The sequence below is a fragment of the Amaranthus tricolor genome, chromosome 14 (genome assembly GCF_026212465.1).
Source record: "Amaranthus tricolor cultivar Red isolate AtriRed21 chromosome 14, ASM2621246v1, whole genome shotgun sequence".
NCBI classification, from domain to species: Eukaryota; Viridiplantae; Streptophyta; class Magnoliopsida; order Caryophyllales; family Amaranthaceae; genus Amaranthus; species Amaranthus tricolor.
This window is the reverse complement of record NC_080060.1, coordinates 11,786,453-11,803,134: the sequence shown is the minus strand read 5'-3', so window position 1 is coordinate 11,803,134 and position 16,682 is coordinate 11,786,453. Positions and strand designations below refer to the sequence as shown.

Sequence of the window (16,682 nt, the reverse complement as noted above, 5' to 3'; positions counted from 1 at the left end):
CTTGAAATTAAATGATATCGGGATTCTGGAGGATGCAAATGAGCAGGTTGATGTTATTAATTCTGACAAGGAAGAGGAGGCACAAAAAAATGAGGAGGGAAGGGAAGAAAAGGAACTGGAGAAAGAGGATCAGGAGCCTGTTTCCTCTGCCACTGCAAAAAGGGCAGAAGCTTGTTCTCCAAGGGAACAGGGGGAAGAAGCAAGTAAGGGGAAAGCTGAAGAACAAGGTGAGGATGTGGAGGAGGATAATGATGATAATGCTGAAAGTGATGAGGAGGTTCAATTGCCGGTTCAGAAGCAGCCTGTTGCAACACCAAGGAAAAGTCGAAGGCTAGCTTCTAAAGGAAAAAGTCCGGTTGTGGATTTGGATGATGACTCTACCTCACACAACACCTTTGAACCTACCAATGACACACCTCCCTCACTAAAGCCAGCCACACCACTATCTTATCAAATTCCATCACCACCACCATCACCCATACCATTTACACCACCACCAGTATGTTTTTATTACGTATTTTTAAAAATCATATTTATATATAGATCTTTCACTAAAAACTTTGTGCATTGCACGAGGTTATACTAGTTATATATAAAGTAATTAATTAAATAATCAATTATAACTTATAAAAGAAATCAATTTTAACATTAAAGATATCAATTATGACGTTAAATTAATACAATTATTAATCACGTATTGGAAAAATTATAATTAAATCGATTTGGCTATTATTCTCGATATGAGATGATGGCTCTCAAAACCTTGTGAATGTTCAAATCCAACTATAGAGTTCTTAAAATTGAAATTTCCATAGATTGGATAATTCTCACCCCTCATATAGTTATATTTTATGTATTTTCAAGCCTTACTCCATCCCCACAAAAAATTAAAACAAAACTTTTTCACTGCATAAAAATTGAGTAAACCATAGCTCATAAGTGACAAGTGCTATAATCTTCACACAAATGGTAGACGAAACTCTGAACAATACAATTAGTAATACAGCAACTGTTATAATGTTTTTAGTACTACCAGTGGACGTGCCGGAGTGGTTATCGGGCATGACTAGAAATCATGTGGGCTCTGCCCGCGCAGGTTCGAATCCTGCCGTTCACGTATTTTTGTACTTTTTCCATTTCCAACTTCCTGATATCGTGGTTTATAGAATACAATTGCTGTCAAACTACTTCAACATATTGAAAATAATATTTTATAACACTAAGCAAAATTTAGATAGATAAAAAAAAAATTTCATACCTTTTCTGTGTCAATTGAAAATAATATTTTATAATTTTCCCTAATTTCGGCCAATTGAAAATTAAGCTTTTTCTCAGGGTCTGCGGCCATGCCAGGATAAAGCTGTTTTTCTGTGTCAAGCTCAGCATTTCTTTGAAACTCAACGTATCCTCCTAGTAAAGAGGCTGAGTGTGAGTAAAAGAAACTATTACTCTATTTTTTTATAAAAAAAATATTAAAGAGACTAACTTAACCGATTACAAATAAACGAGGATGCTGGTAGGATTGCACTTATTTATATCATTTTATACTCCTTAATAATAGTCATTGTTAGTAATTCCTTGTGGTGAAAGTGAACGCCAAATAGCCCTTTTCTTTTAGATTTCGTGCAACTTATTTTTTATAACTTTAATTTTTTATTATTTTTTATCTTTATTTTTATTTAAGTTTGCATCCTTTAGTTACAAAATTTAAATTACTCTCTCTGTTACTTAAAAAACTTTTCATTTGCCATTTAAAAGTATTCCATTTATTATTCTCATAAAAAATCTTTTAATTTAAAAATTTTGAAAAAAATAACCTTCTATTGTGATTGATGGGACAAGACAATTGAATGCATAGAGTTGAGAGTTATCATATCTCTTTTAATAGTAACACTTTTGTATACATTTATCATCTTGCACTATATATAAGTGCAAGTTCCACAATGCTTTGTGAGTGAATGTAATAAAAGCTAAGATAAACTGATATAAATTTATTTCCTATACTACTTTTCTCCATATATTATCCCTACCTTTTAACACGTTATCAGCACCATTTTTCACTCTCAAATAAAAAAACCCAAGAAGGTAATTTTTTTTTCTCAAAACATTATAACATTTTTTTAAGCCACAATATGGACCAACAATCAAACGGTATCAATATTATTATTCAAGGTGTTACTAACACCGTTCTATACTTTATCCTTGAAGAAAATTGTATATCTGTTACTACTAACCCAGCTAATAGTGGTTTAAACCAACTGCGAAGACATGATCCAAATAATACCCATATAAATGAAAACTCAATGCCAAGTCCCAATAATGCAGCTAATCCACCAGCACAACCACCTACTAATCAACCACCACAATCTACTGATAACCCACCAGTCCAACCTACTAATGATTCTACAGTCCCACAAGAAAATAATAAAAGAAAAAATGACACTGGCGAAAAAACTAGTAACAAACGTTTTCAGACTATTAACCCATAAAATAATTTATTTTAATAATGTCGTTTAATCTTTATGTTCGTTTTTACTTTTTCAGCCACCTATATGGACTGGCTAATATTATTTTGTAATGACCGCCTTTAAGGACTGGCTAATTTAGCATTGTTATCACCTTTATGGACGGTTTTATCTCTATTTATCTGATCATGTCATCATATTATGTGCATATGCATTTGGCTATTTTAGTCCATAAGTTATATAATCACTTGATAAACTCATAAAATATAATTTCACCTTCAAATAATAATAAATAACGCTTTTATTTGATTCTATTTTGTTTAACATTATAATAATAAATTGTCTTAATTTATCTATAACACAGATTATTAGCAGACATGACCACATTATTTCTACACAACATAAAATCATTTTCTAATTGTAAAAATATCACCCTGGGATGAATGCCAGAGTGGTTCGAAAATTTTAATTTAAGTAAAATCTTCAAGGTTCAATTCTAAAATAATAATAATAATAATAAATAAATAATAAAAAAAATAATTTTTTTTAACCTTTTTACCCCCTACAAATAAGGACTTATACCCGTCACAAACACACACACACCACTCACACCTTATCTCAAACACAATAAATAATTTTTTTTTTCTTCATCTTCTTCTTCCTTCAACCATCCATGGCAAACAATACATCTACAAACACCCACATCAATCCAATTGCCGACAATATAAGTAAAATACTTGACGCATTCCTTATCATTATGAGTTTAATAGTATTACTGGTAGCGTTAATACTCTACCTAATTATCCAAAAATCTTGCATTTGTTTAGCAATATGTATTTATTTATTTTTTTGTTTTATTATCTATTAATACTATCTATTTTATTTTTATGTATGATTATATTGTGCTTATTATGTTTGAGATATTAAATCAGGGGGAGATAAGACTAATATGCTTTAATATCTCTGATGATACATAAAATCATTAAATAACCTTGTCATTTTCTCAATTGTAGAAAATAATGGCTGATCTCAAAAAGAGAGAATTCAATGCCCTGGAATTAACAGGAAACAATTTTATACAATGGGCCTCAGATGTCAAATTATATCTAAAAGGAAAAAGTTTATTATGCACAATAATTGAACTTAATCCCACCGACAAAGGAAAGGGTATTGAAAGAGATCCCATAAAAATTGAGGAAGAGAAGGCAAAAGTTGCATCAATTTTGAGACATCATTTAACCGACAGTCTCAAACATGAATACACCAATTATGAGGACCCAAAATTACTTTGGGAAGAGCTAAATGAAAGATTTGGCCATAATAAAAGTGTACTTCTCCCAAAGGCCATCGATGAATGGTGAGAGTTAAGATTTCAAGATTTCAAATCAATCAATGATTATAATTCAGCCCTTCATCTGATAAAATCAAAATTAGTCTATTGTGGACAAATAATAACAGATGAAGAAATGATAGAAAAAACATTATCAACCTTTCACGTAAATAGCATTTTGTTACAACAACAATATCGTGAAAGACATTTCAAGAAATATCATGAATTGCTGAAAACACTTTTTGTTGCGGAGCAAAATAATGAACTCTTATTGAAAAATCACAACAGGAGACCGGTTGGGACTATGCCCTTTAATGAAACAAATATGATTGAGAGGAATGTGCGCCATCGAGGTCTTGGAAACTATTTCATAAGAGGCAGAGGTCTTGGAAAATATCACGAAAAGAGCGGCATGAATACTTTTGAACAAGGAAATTTCTATGGCCGTGGTCGTGGTCGTGGTCATGGACTTAGTCGTGGCCGTGGACGTAGCCACGTTTATGAAAGAAATATATTTCCCCCCCCCCCCCCCCCGAAATGATAATTTTAAACAAGTCCAGAAATACAAAAGCACATGTAATAGATGTGGCATGACTGGACATTGGGGGCGAACTTGTCGTACCGCCAAACATTTAGTGGATTTATATCAAGCTCCAGAAAAACAAAGGAAAAGGGGCAGAAGCAAATTTTTTAAATGAAGCAAGTACATCTGGGCCCACCTTAGATGTCTCCGATTCCTTTACTGAGGATGTAAACCTCCACAAACTTAATCCCCAAGAAGAAGATAATTACATCTTTTGAGATGACTAGATGCATTTTCTGTTTTATCTAACTTGTTTTTCGTTTGATAAGTTGTAATTCTCTACTTATGTTTTTGTATTGAGTATTCTAGCTTTATATTAATAATATAAAATTTTTTTTCTTCTTCTCTTGTCTTAGAAAAGGAAATGTCAGTAAATGGATCAACATTTCATTGCCTCCTGGACAGTGGAGCAACGCATACAATATTGAAAATCGAGAATATTTTTCAAACCTAACATTACTTGAGGCAAATGTCAATACCATATCAGGAACAGCAAAATTAATTGAAGGCACTGGAAAAGAATGCATCATACTCCCTATGGAACAAAATTAGAAATAAATGATGCACTATACTCGAGTAAATCTCGAAGAAATCTTATCAGTTTCAAGGCAATAAGGCAAAATGGTTACCATATGGAAACCAAAAGTATAAATGAAAAAGAATTCTTATGCCTTACAACAGAAAGAAATGGAACGAAAATTATCCTCGAAAGGATGCCAGCATATTCATCGGGGTTGTATCTCACCCATATACGCCCGATTGAAATAAATATGATAAGATTAGACAATAAGGAGCTATTCACTTTATGGCATGACCGCTTAGGTCATCCTGGCACTGGGATGATGTATAAAATAATTGAAAATTCAGTCGGGCATCCACTAAGAAATATTAAGATTCCCTAGTCGAATGAGCTCTTTTGCACCTCTTATTCTCTTGGAAAATTTATTACTAGACCATCAATAAATAAGATTGTTACTGAATCTCCTATATTTCTTGAAAGAATTCAAGGAGATATATGTGGGCCAATTAATCCACCATGTAGACCTGTTAGTTACTTCATGGTCTTAATAGACGCTTCCACAAGATGGTCACATGTAAGCTTTCTATCAAGTAGAAACAATACATTTGCAAAACTACTTGCACAAATCATCAAATTGAAAAATCATTTTCCTGATTATACAATAAAAAGTATTAGATTGGACAATGCCGGCGAATTCACATCTCAAACTTTTAATGATTATTGCATGTCAATTGGAATTAAAGTGGAACACCTTGTGCCACATGTTCACACACAAAATGGTCTTACTGAATCCTTAATTAAGAGATTGCAATTAATTACAAGACCACTGCTAATGAAATCAAAATTACCATCATCGGCCTGGGGTTATGCAATATTACATGCAGCATCATTGATTAGGCTAAGACTTACAGCTTATCATAAATATTCGCCAATGCAATTAGTAGCTGGTCATGAACCAAATATTTCACATTTGAAAATCTTTGGATGCGCTGTATATGTGCCCATTGCTCCCCCTCAACGTACAAAAATGGGTCCACAAAGAAGAATGAAAATATATGTCGGTTTTGAATCTTCATTAATCATTCGATACCTTGAACCATTAACTGGTGATCAATTTCAAGCTAGATTTGCTGATTGCCATTTTTAATGAGACAATATTCCCATCCTTAGGGGGAGAGAATGTGGACTTACAGAAAAGAAATATGAAACTTATTTGGAAAGCAACACATTTAGAATATTTAGACCCAAAAATAAAATCATGTGAACAAGAAGTACAACGAATTGTTCACCTTCAAAGTGTTGCTAACCAATTACCTGATACATTCACAGATACTAAGAGAGTTACAAAATCACATATACCAGCAGTAAATTGTTGTGTAAAGAAAGTGTGGAAGGCCACTTGGTTCAAAAGATTTAAAACCAAGAAAGTTGAGAAAACTAGAAGGTGCACAAAATAATATTCAAAATGAAAATGAAAATAAAGGAGAAAATCAAGACATTTCCGATAATGAAAAGGATGAAAATTATGAAATCTCAATGAATTATATTTTTTCCAAGAAAAAATGGAATCGAAAAGGGATCATTCCAAATGAATCCTTTGCTTATTCCGTAGCTATTGAAATAATAAATGATGAAAATGATATTGAGCCAATATCGATAAATGAATGCAGAAAAAGACCTGATTGGCCAAGATGGAAAGAAGCAATTGAGGCAGAATTAAACTCATTAGAAAAAAGGAAAGTTTTTGGGCAAATTTTACAAACTCCAAAAGGCATAAAGCCCGTAGACTTCAAATGGGTATTTGTAAGAAAAAGAAATGAGAAAAATGAAGTTGTTAGATACAAGGCAAGACTTGTAGCTCAAGGTTTTTCTCAAATGCCAGGAGTTGATTACGAAGAAACATATTCCCCAGTAATTGATGCAATCACACTCAGATTTTTGGTAAGTTTAACAGTTTCTCAATCCCTACACATGAGATTGATGGATGTTGTAACTGCGTATTTATATGGGTCACTCGACACAGACATCTGTATGAAGGTCCCTGAAGGGCTAAACTTACCAATAAAAAAAGTACCCAGAGAAATGTTTTCTATAAAATTAAAGAAATCATTGTATGAATTAAAGCAATCTGGGCGAATGTGGTATAATCGTTTGAGTGAATATCTTATGAAAGCAGGATTCAAAAACAACCAAATTAGCCCACGTGTATTCATCAAACGATCTCAAGTTGGTTTCGTAATAATTGCTGTGTATGTAGATGACTTAAATCTGATCGGAACCCCAAGAGAATTTGAGATAACAACTAAATATTTAATGAGAGAATTTGAAATGAAGGATTTAGGAAAAACTAAATTCTGTCTTGGTCTACAAATTGAACATTTGAAAAGTGGAATATTTGTCCACCAGAGCAATTATACTGAGAAAGTTTTGAAACGATTTTACATGGACAAGGCTCATCCACTAAGTTCCCCAATGGTCGTACGATCATTAAATATAAAAGATGACCCATTCCGCCCACAAGAAGAAGACGAAGAAATTTTAGGCCCGGAAGTGCCATACTTGAGTGCCATTGGTGCTTTAATGTACTTGGCAAATAATACAAGACCTGATATAGCATTTTCTATAAATTTATTAGCTAGGTATAGCAATGCACCAACAGAAAGACATTGAAATGGGATAAAACATTTGTTTCGATACCTAAAGGGAATTATAGACTTTGGATTATTTTTCAAGTCAGGAAATGATGCCATACTCACTGGGTATGCTGATGCAGGGTATCTATCTGATCCACATACGGGCAAGTCACAAACTGGATATGTATTTACATATGCAGGAACCATAATATCTTGGAAATCAACAAAACAAACTCTAACGGCTACATCCTCAAATCATGCAGAACTGATAGCTTTATATGAAGCCAGCCGAGAGTGTGTATGGTTGAGGTCCATGATCGGCCAACTCCAAAAGGATTGTGGCTTAAACGATACAACTAGGGCACCAACTACAGGTTATGAAGATAATGATGCATGTATCAATCAAGTCAGAGAAGGATACATTAGAGAAGACAGAACAAAACACTTGTCACCAAAATTATTCTTCGCACATGATCTACAGAGAGATAAAAAGATGAAAGTCCAAGAAATTCAATCCTGTGAAAACCCTGCTGATTTATTCACAAAGTCACTCCCGTCAAAGCAATTTGAATATTTGGTACGCAAGATTGGGATGTACCGATTTCGAGACATATGTTAACTTCAGGGGGAGAAATATGCTCACTGTACTCTTTTTTTCTTTGATCAGTTTTTTTTTATCCCACTGGGTTTTTTTCTGATAAAGGTTTTTAATGAGACAGTTTTAAGATTATGAATGTCATAATAAAATTTACACATATATGTAATGCATTCAAGGGGGAGTATTGTGATTGATGGGACAAGACAATTGAATGCATAGAGTTGAGAGTTATCCTATTCCTTTTAATAGTAACACTTTTGTATACATTTATCATCTTGCACTATATATGAGTGCAAGTTCCACAATGCTTCGTGAGTGAATGTAATAAAAGAAATGATATAAGTTTATTTCCTATACTACTTTTCTCAAAATTTACAAATTTACAAGTACAACGCATCCTCCTAAAATTTCATTTCTTTTCATCATTTGTAATCTTCATTTCAACACCAAGGAAGGAAGAGCAACAGAAGTGCCAAAAACTCAAAAAACCCCTATTTTTGGCATCCACACCTCAGAAGTCAAGCCTAAAAGCTTCGTTCCCAAACTCCCAAAACCCAATAAGCTTTGAGAGAAAATCGAGCTGTACTAATAATGGCGTCTTCCTAATAATTGTCAATAGGTAACGATCTTCGAAGACATTGATTTGGGTTTTGTTTAGAATACTCAAAATGTCAAGATTTCGATCACTTATTCAAGCTTCTTTGAATGCTACCAAGAAAGGTATATACACCAATTTAATCAAACTCTGAAGCTTCGTTTGCTGCTGATTAATTTTATGTTTTTGAACTTTTTAATTGTGATTTTCCCCATTCTTTTGATTTATTGTTGTAATTGAATGTGCTCTTGTGTTCAAATTTATCAAGAAATTGATTGTTTAATACTCCTTACTTGATACAATGGTGCAACTATTATTTATTCCGGTTCATATTGTGAATTTCGATGCTCAAAGGAATAGAAAAAGATGAGAAATCTCATACAAACGCAACTCACTCTCTGTAGCTTGCTAAAACTCCTATGATGTTTCTCTCAAAATACAAGGCAACTTTCTCTCATAAGGTTAAACAATCCACAAATGTTTCTTTGCACTTTTCCACACTCTTGTTTCAACCCTTAACATCCTCTTTATAGGCTTAAGAGGGTCAAACAATCCAATTCTTGGGATCCATAAAAGGATTCACACGTGTCTTAATAAAAAAGCGCGAGGCACACCGAGACTCAAAAGATCTTTAAAGCATAGGCGCAGAGGGCAAGGCTAAGGCATGATCATTTTTGTAGTGACATTTTTTTGCAAAAATTCAAATTTAAAGCATATATAATACTTTAAAAAACACGCCAATTATTTTTTTTATAAAAGCAACAAGCTTGAAAACATTCATTAACTTTAGTACATGACTATAATATTGAAATCATAACTATAATATTGAAAACATGAATAGTGCCCAAAGTTATTTTATTATTCTTTACCAGTTTTGCTCGCCGTTTTTGGAAGCAATAGTTAATTAACTGACCAAAGGGGAGGTGCATCGGGCACACAAGAGTTGGTACACATTGAGGCGCACCAAGGTACATGCTTCTTGTAATGGGCTTTGCCTTACCTAGTTGAGGTATTTTAGCATGAGTTAGAGACCTACAAGGCGCAAATTGAAGCTCACTTTTTAAAACTAAGACTCACGCAAAACAAAAGTTTTGCTTTTGACACGCTTGCTTGATCGGGCCAACCACCCCCTCGATCAAGCATCCCTTTCAAAACCTTCTTCATGCAACTTGCTTATTCTGCCCGGTTGAACAACCTTATGCTTGTCAAGCATACCTTTGTTCCAACATTTTCTCTACTCTTTCATTCTTCAAACCTTGGCATGTGAGCTCCCTCGCTTCCTCATGTATGCTTTTATCAATGCAAGCTAGAACTTGCCCCACTAAATGTTCAAATGTGGCTGTCATTAGCTATATTTATGACACAATAAAGAATGTAGTGCTTAAAGCATGGCTAGCAATAAATTCAAGATAATGGTATTGAGTGAGCCGAATAGGATCAACTCAACTACCAATCTTCTATGTTTTATGTTACTCTATTCAATATTGATTGGAGTTTTCGTCAAATGACTCGGGCTATAGACTAGGAAGCCTCAGGCCTAAATCTCCACTGAGCTATTGTATAAGGATTTAGGAAGCAAAAGTTAGTGATCCATATCTATTTTAGAGGATATTTCTTACATGGTATGTAGGAAGTCTTACCACCTTGTGCTCTTTGGACACATGATAATGTGTGAAAGCATCAAGGTGAGATAAAAAATGTTTACTTGTACAAACTTTAGAACCACGTCGTACAATTCATGTACAACAAAAGTGATTAAAACATCTACAAATCGTGAACTTTTTTGATTCGAGGTACGCTAGAAAATCTCTACAAATAATCAAAATCGAATGACTATTATAAGGGTGAGATAAAAACCTCATCCACTTGGCTAACCCATGATCTTCGACATATTGTGCACTTAGATTGATATTCTTCTTGCATCAATGGAATGCTATATCCGATGTTGACTTTTGTACTCATTGTTGTACTATACATAACTAACCCTTTAATTGATTTTTCTTTGTTCTCTCTCTGATGTGTATTATTGAATTCCTCTTCTGTTGCTTCCACTCCTCTCAAATAATTCTCCATAGTGTTTTGACATATGAGGGTTGGTTCATCAAAGCGATGCATTTTTTTTTTCTAAATTTTTATGCAGTTGACAGTTAGTGTTTCTTATACTATGCGTCTATAACTCTATTGATAACATTTAAATTATTATTTAATGGGTAAGGTTTCATTTATCCAAACCACCCTTAACGAGTTAATCCCCTCTTAAGAACTAGAATGTCGAACTCTTTAGAAGCATTATGTGAAAGTTTTACTTTTCACCTGTGTATGTTTCAATGTCTTAACATTTTCATCATCTTCTTGTTGTAGCTTTCACGTGGAATGTTGAAGATTTAATGCCCCCTAGTGAAAAGTATATCTTCAGTTTCAATAGTAAAGAAGAGATCAAGAAATGGCATCTTTACTCAGACTCAGAATACGGAGGTATGTGCATATACAGGTACCTATCACTTTGATTACATCCTATTTTCTGTAGTTGGCGATGTTACTGGTACATACTGTAATTAGAAAGGAATTATTAGTGGCGATGCATCTTCCACGGACCTTTAAAACTGATCATAGTAGGGTTAGCTAAGATATGCATGCTTTGATGGAAAAGTAAACATATATGGAACGATAAAATTAGGAATTAAGACATAAGGAAGGGGTTAGTTGCAAATATTAAAGATAAGATGAAAAAGATTCTCTTTTTGGTAACAACCCGAATACGTAAGGTAAAAGGTTGTGAGGAGGTTTATAAAGAGGGAGAGAGAGTCGAAAATTGATATGGATGGCCAGAGTAAGGGAGGTTACGAGATGTTTAGGCTGAGAAAACCATATGACAAGAGATAGAAATGTTTTGAGGAAAATTTCTGTGAATAGTCACTAAGATTAGGTTATTAATCCATGTACTGGACCCCATTTTCTTTGATTAAGGGTTTAGCATTGGTTGTCCATTCTCAATGGAGCTGCAATTCGTAGTTCTTTATAGTGGACTAATGAAATAGCTTATTGAATCACGTGGAGCTTATTTATGTCAAGTTCTGAAAGATGTATGTTATCATGTAGGGAGAAAGAGTATATGATCTCACTTTTTAAGAGTAAATTAGGAATTGTTGTACATGATTGAAGCTAGGCATGAACTCAACTTTTGGAAATGAAATTTTGATATGATAAATGTTACAAACACCACATTTATATTTCTAAATTGGCTATTTTACTCTAAGCCTATACTCACTTAGATTGTGACAAAGTGAATTGTGATAAGATTTTGTTGGTACTTCATACGTCCAAGCTTTTAAGTGGTTTTTAAGTAGAATGTTTTGTTGCTTCTTTTTTCCAGGTCTGTCTTCAGCATCATTGGAGATCAATGATCGAGGAGAAGGTTTCAAAGGTATATCTCGATTCATTTTGAACTTAAATTAACTCTTAACTCTTGAAAGTCTGGGTGATGGATGATATCTGGTTGAGTGCCTTTCATCTTTTTTCCTGTGTGTTTCTATAAAATTCTTGTCCTTTATACAACATGAATGACAATTGAGAAAGGTTAGATTGCCTGTTTATCTTTTCTCGTTATGTTTTGAAAAAATCATTTAGGAAAAGATTAGGATGTGATTAGTCCGAAAAGAACAAGAGTATTTTTTGCCAGATCACATGAGGATGAGCATAGCCCGTTGCACGTAGACTACTCATTGCTAAAACAAAAGTCTTTGTGTCAATTTCCATGGACTTGTGAGAAATTTCAACATTTGCATTGCATAAACACCACAAGGCCGCCTAGCCGCCTAGGAAATGTTGGAGGGTCGTATGTACCCATCCTTAGCCTTGTAATAACCAAGAGGTTTTCGAATGACCCTTGAATGCAACTCTCATCTTGTTAGAAACTCACTAGATTCAATTACTTGTTTTACTCTAGTCTAATTAAAATAAAACCAAAGAACAATGGATTCGTGGCTTGATTAGAAATTCAAAAAATAGTTTGAGATTTTTTTAAAATTTCATTGTTGATAAATTGTAGAAAATCCCTTATGGTACTTAAAAATTATTACTTTAGGTAATATTTATTGAGGATTCCGATCAATACTTCAATAGTAGGACAATATCGATCTGTTTGGTAGTTGATATTAAATGGTAGCAAAGATAATGAAAATTTTGTAATTTTGGTAGGAAAATCTATGGATTCTTCATCTACTTCCGTAATCTCATTTTCTTTACAAACAATTTTGCTCCAATGCATTTGGTATTGGGTGTTAATGAAAACTTATGAACAAAAAAACTTTTTTATGATTAATTTTTCATTACAATGAGAATGATATGTTACATTTCATAAATATTTACATTGCAAAGCATTCTCATTACCACCATTTATTATCAGTAGTCATAGTGTAAAAGTATTATCACATTACTGGAAATGCATCAACACTTTAAAAGAAATATATCAACTTATGTAGGTTACCATCTAATGTGATTGTTCACTCCATCTTCTTCTTTCTTGAAGTCATAAAGCTAGTCTGTCGGCAAATCCTTTAGGTATGAAATTTAAAAAGTATGATTAGGCGCAAGATGCACCCAGTCACTGGAAATCAGATCTTAAAGTTTAGGTGTGGTGTTGGAGGCATTCTTCGGCCCAAACACACCTGATACAAAACTATATAAATTTACAACATATATTGGCCAGCAGCCCTGTGCTTTTTTCCAAAGGCACGTAGAGATGAAATGTTGCTGCACACCTTAGTGCACCTCATGCTTTTCAAAACTAAGCTTAGGAGTCACCAATTTGTCTATTTTGGTTCTCATCCACCTTTGTTGGGGTTTGAAAGTTCAAATTTATATTTCTACAATATGGTCTTTTGCTCATAGTCCAATATGTTTTTATTGATAGGGCTATTCTCTGGAAAGCTCTCTTTTGATGTAATGGAGGGATCAGGATGGAATATGAAAAGAAGTGGCTTTTGTGGAATGCGTTCAAAGAAGGTAATGCTCTTTGTAATTTTCTTTAGTTGTCTATGTTACTACCTGTCTGCTGTTGCAAATGCTGTGAGACTTTTTGTAATGTTCTTTTAAAAAAGTGGGCTATTTGATGGTTATGAAAGCTATATTGGTTTCCTTATGATATAATATTGATGTTTTGTAATGTTAAATTTGCTAGCTGAAATTTTGTCTTTTGTAATGTAATTTGAAAAGGGTGGCTTATGCTTTAAGATTATACCTACAGTTTGAATAACCATGATAAGTTTTAAATAACCTTGTCTAGGCACTTTAGATGCCCTATTAACTGTTGACCTGAATTCTGAGAAAACAAGGAACAAATAGAGTAAAATGCTTGTGTACATAAATTTCCAAGTTCCATATACATCTGGTCATCAAATTATCTTTTTCCATTATTTCAAAAAGATTTACCGCCGAATAAACTTGGTTTGAGACATTTTTAATAGACCTAGTGCTGGTACTTCACAACAAAACTTCCTTTCTTTGAAAGAAAAATTTGAAGGATATTTGCTCAATATGATACTAAAGTTAATTAAAATTCTGACTTAAGGGTATACTTTGGCACAATATGGTCCATGTAAGCTCCAAAAAGCAAATAGTTGACGAAGTTGAGAAGCGTAGAACCATTTGAAAACTGTGGATAGTGTCAGTGGTTTTACTTACTGGAGAAACTAAAATTTCACCCATTAAAACAAATGGGTGTCGGGGGTTCTATTGACAATAGTTCAACGTGTCAAAAGTCATGTTTTCTACTAGATCAGATTGACATTGTCAAGGTTTTTTTATTTTTATTTTTATTTTATTTTTTTTAAAAAATAGAACCGCTGTTGAACAGTCGTTGAGCGGTTCTATCATTTTTCTATATCTTGATCTTGATACTACATGGACATGGAGCACGAGAATGAAATTTTAGTGATCTGAGATTGGGGAATATGGTTTATTTGGGCATTACTTTAAGCAAAAATTCAAATTTAAAGAAAAACTTATTATGCGTGGATTACACTAAGAAACAAAAATAAAACAAAAGTCTCATGCGTTAGGAAAACAATTGCACTATTATATTTATTAACGACATCAATTCTAAAGCCTTAATCCCAAAAGATTGGAGTTTTTAAAACTATTTTGATATAGATACTCAAAAGAAACTCTAAATGACATTATTCTTCTCACCTCTACTCCGTTTCTTCCAGTTTGATGGCTTCATAGATTTGGACTCATACGATACAATAGCTTTGAAACTCAAAGGAGATGGTAGATGCTACATATCTACGGTAAGGCTTCAGTGCTCTCATCGAAATTATAAACAAGGAGTAACTTGAACCTTAACTGACGTTTCAAATATTCCTTGTCAGATCTATACAGAGAATTGGGTGAACTCCCCAGGACAGCAAGAAGATAATTCTTGGCAGGCTTTTGTTTACGTTCCTGCAGACAATTGGTACATTGCTAAGGCAAGTTTCATTGTTTGTAGAAGCTTACATACTTGTAAAAATTCTTATTCTTAATTAAATCAAAGTTTCTTGCTAACCATACTAATTGTGATCTGATCCTGTACATTTGACCATCTAAAATGCTTTTTCACTGTGGACATTGTTTGCTTTAGTAAGTTCATAAATTTTGCCTGAACACATAAACTTTTGTTTCTCACACTTGAGGATTATCAAGGGGATAGATTCCTCCCCATTGTTTTTCTACTAATCCATCATGATTATCTTCTTCCTCATAAATCACACTCAGTGCAACATAACTTACTTTTTGAATTCGCGATTCACTCAAATCACTATAAAAAGCCCAAAACCGACCATAATTTTTTTTTATTTGCAATTCGCAAGGAGTTTAGTGAATCATATGACAGTGATCACACTTACATGACAATGAAGTTGTGCTTTCCACCATTAATGTTGCGTAAAAGTTTGTAAAATTCTTAAAAGAAGAACCAACACCTAGAGGCTTCTTTTGTTTCCCTTTGGACATAGTAAACCCGAGTCAAATTGTTTTGGTATTGCTTGTTTAATGAAGTGGATTGAGTAGCCCATGCCAAGACATACTGTTTTGTGATGGACTAAATGGTATTTGTCGCCTGCGTAAATAGTGGAAGTTTAAATGCGCTATTCTTTGATCCAGTTAATTGCTGAGCTTAACAGATAGCTTTAGAAATGATTTGATCCTTGTAATCATAGACAGATCTAGACCCCTATCTAATTTTTTGAAATTTCAATGTTTTTTGTTTTAAATATATTAATCGACAACGAGCATTTTGGCACCACCATATTAGAAAAGTTGCATGTGCCTCTGTGTCTATTATGATGTGTGCTTCTGAAAGACAGCACTGATCAAATATTATGTCTGATTCTCATGAAAAATCTTCCTTTTTTATCAGATCCCTCTAGCTCGGTATTTACCAACATGGAGGGGTAATGTCATTGACGCAAGTTTGGAGATGAATCCATCCCGTGTTCTTGGTATGTCACTCTCAGTAAATGCTGAAGGTGGTGTCCCCGGTGCAAAATCTGGGCCAGGAGATTTCAGAGTTGAAATTGATTGGATTAAAGCAATTAGGACTTTGTGAGTTTTTGAAAAGCTATGTTGTACGCGAACTTTGTATCCAATTTTGTACTCCAAGAAGCTTTGTACATGGTTTCGGTGTACTCCAAGAAGCTCATTAGTGTATGCTTCCTCTTTCATAAAGCTGTATACATGGTTTTGTTGTACTTGATGAAGCAGTTTCTTAGTCTTGATGAAAGTTTTGACATTTGTTTTGTACGCGTTTCTTGTATTTTGCATAGACGAGAAAATCATTGGCTAACTTGGAGATCAAACACAATTTGAACCCGATTGAATTGAATATGGTTGTGTTTGGAAATAAACATTTCATTTTAAATTATAGATTTCAATTATGAAATCATTAATGTAGAATTTGAGAATGACAAGGTTTGGGA

General features: G+C 33.6%; 1 protein-coding gene and 1 non-coding gene across 2 annotated transcripts; both read left to right on the top strand.

Annotated features, from left to right (window-relative positions):
• Window positions 1-1,035: 1,035 nt before the first annotated feature.
• TRNAS-AGA (transfer RNA serine (anticodon AGA)) lies at window positions 1,036-1,117 on the top strand. The gene has a single exon. It is a non-coding gene; the product is annotated as a tRNA-Ser (tRNA).
• A 7,419-nt stretch (window positions 1,118-8,536) lies between these two features.
• Window positions 8,537-16,495, top strand: LOC130799118 (probable complex I intermediate-associated protein 30). Its single transcript, XM_057662191.1, has 7 exons — window positions 8,537-8,849; window positions 11,086-11,199; window positions 12,098-12,148; window positions 13,637-13,728; window positions 14,934-15,014; window positions 15,096-15,194; window positions 16,124-16,495. The coding sequence occupies exons 1-7, from the start codon at window positions 8,798-8,800 to the stop codon at window positions 16,310-16,312; spliced, it is 678 nt and encodes a 225-aa protein (XP_057518174.1). The 5' UTR covers window positions 8,537-8,797; the 3' UTR covers window positions 16,313-16,495.
• The last annotated feature ends 187 nt before the right edge of the window (window positions 16,496-16,682 follow it).

Coding starts and splice junctions, on each gene's coding strand:
- LOC130799118 (XM_057662191.1), top strand. CDS start 8,798: ATGTCAAGATTTCGATCACTTATTCAAGCTTCTTTGAATGCTACCAAG. Junction 15,015..15,095: donor GTAGATGCTACATATCTACG/GTAAGGCTTCAG, acceptor ATTCCTTGTCAG/ATCTATACAGAGAATTGGGT. Junction 15,195..16,123: donor ACAATTGGTACATTGCTAAG/GCAAGTTTCATT, acceptor CTTTTTTATCAG/ATCCCTCTAGCTCGGTATTT.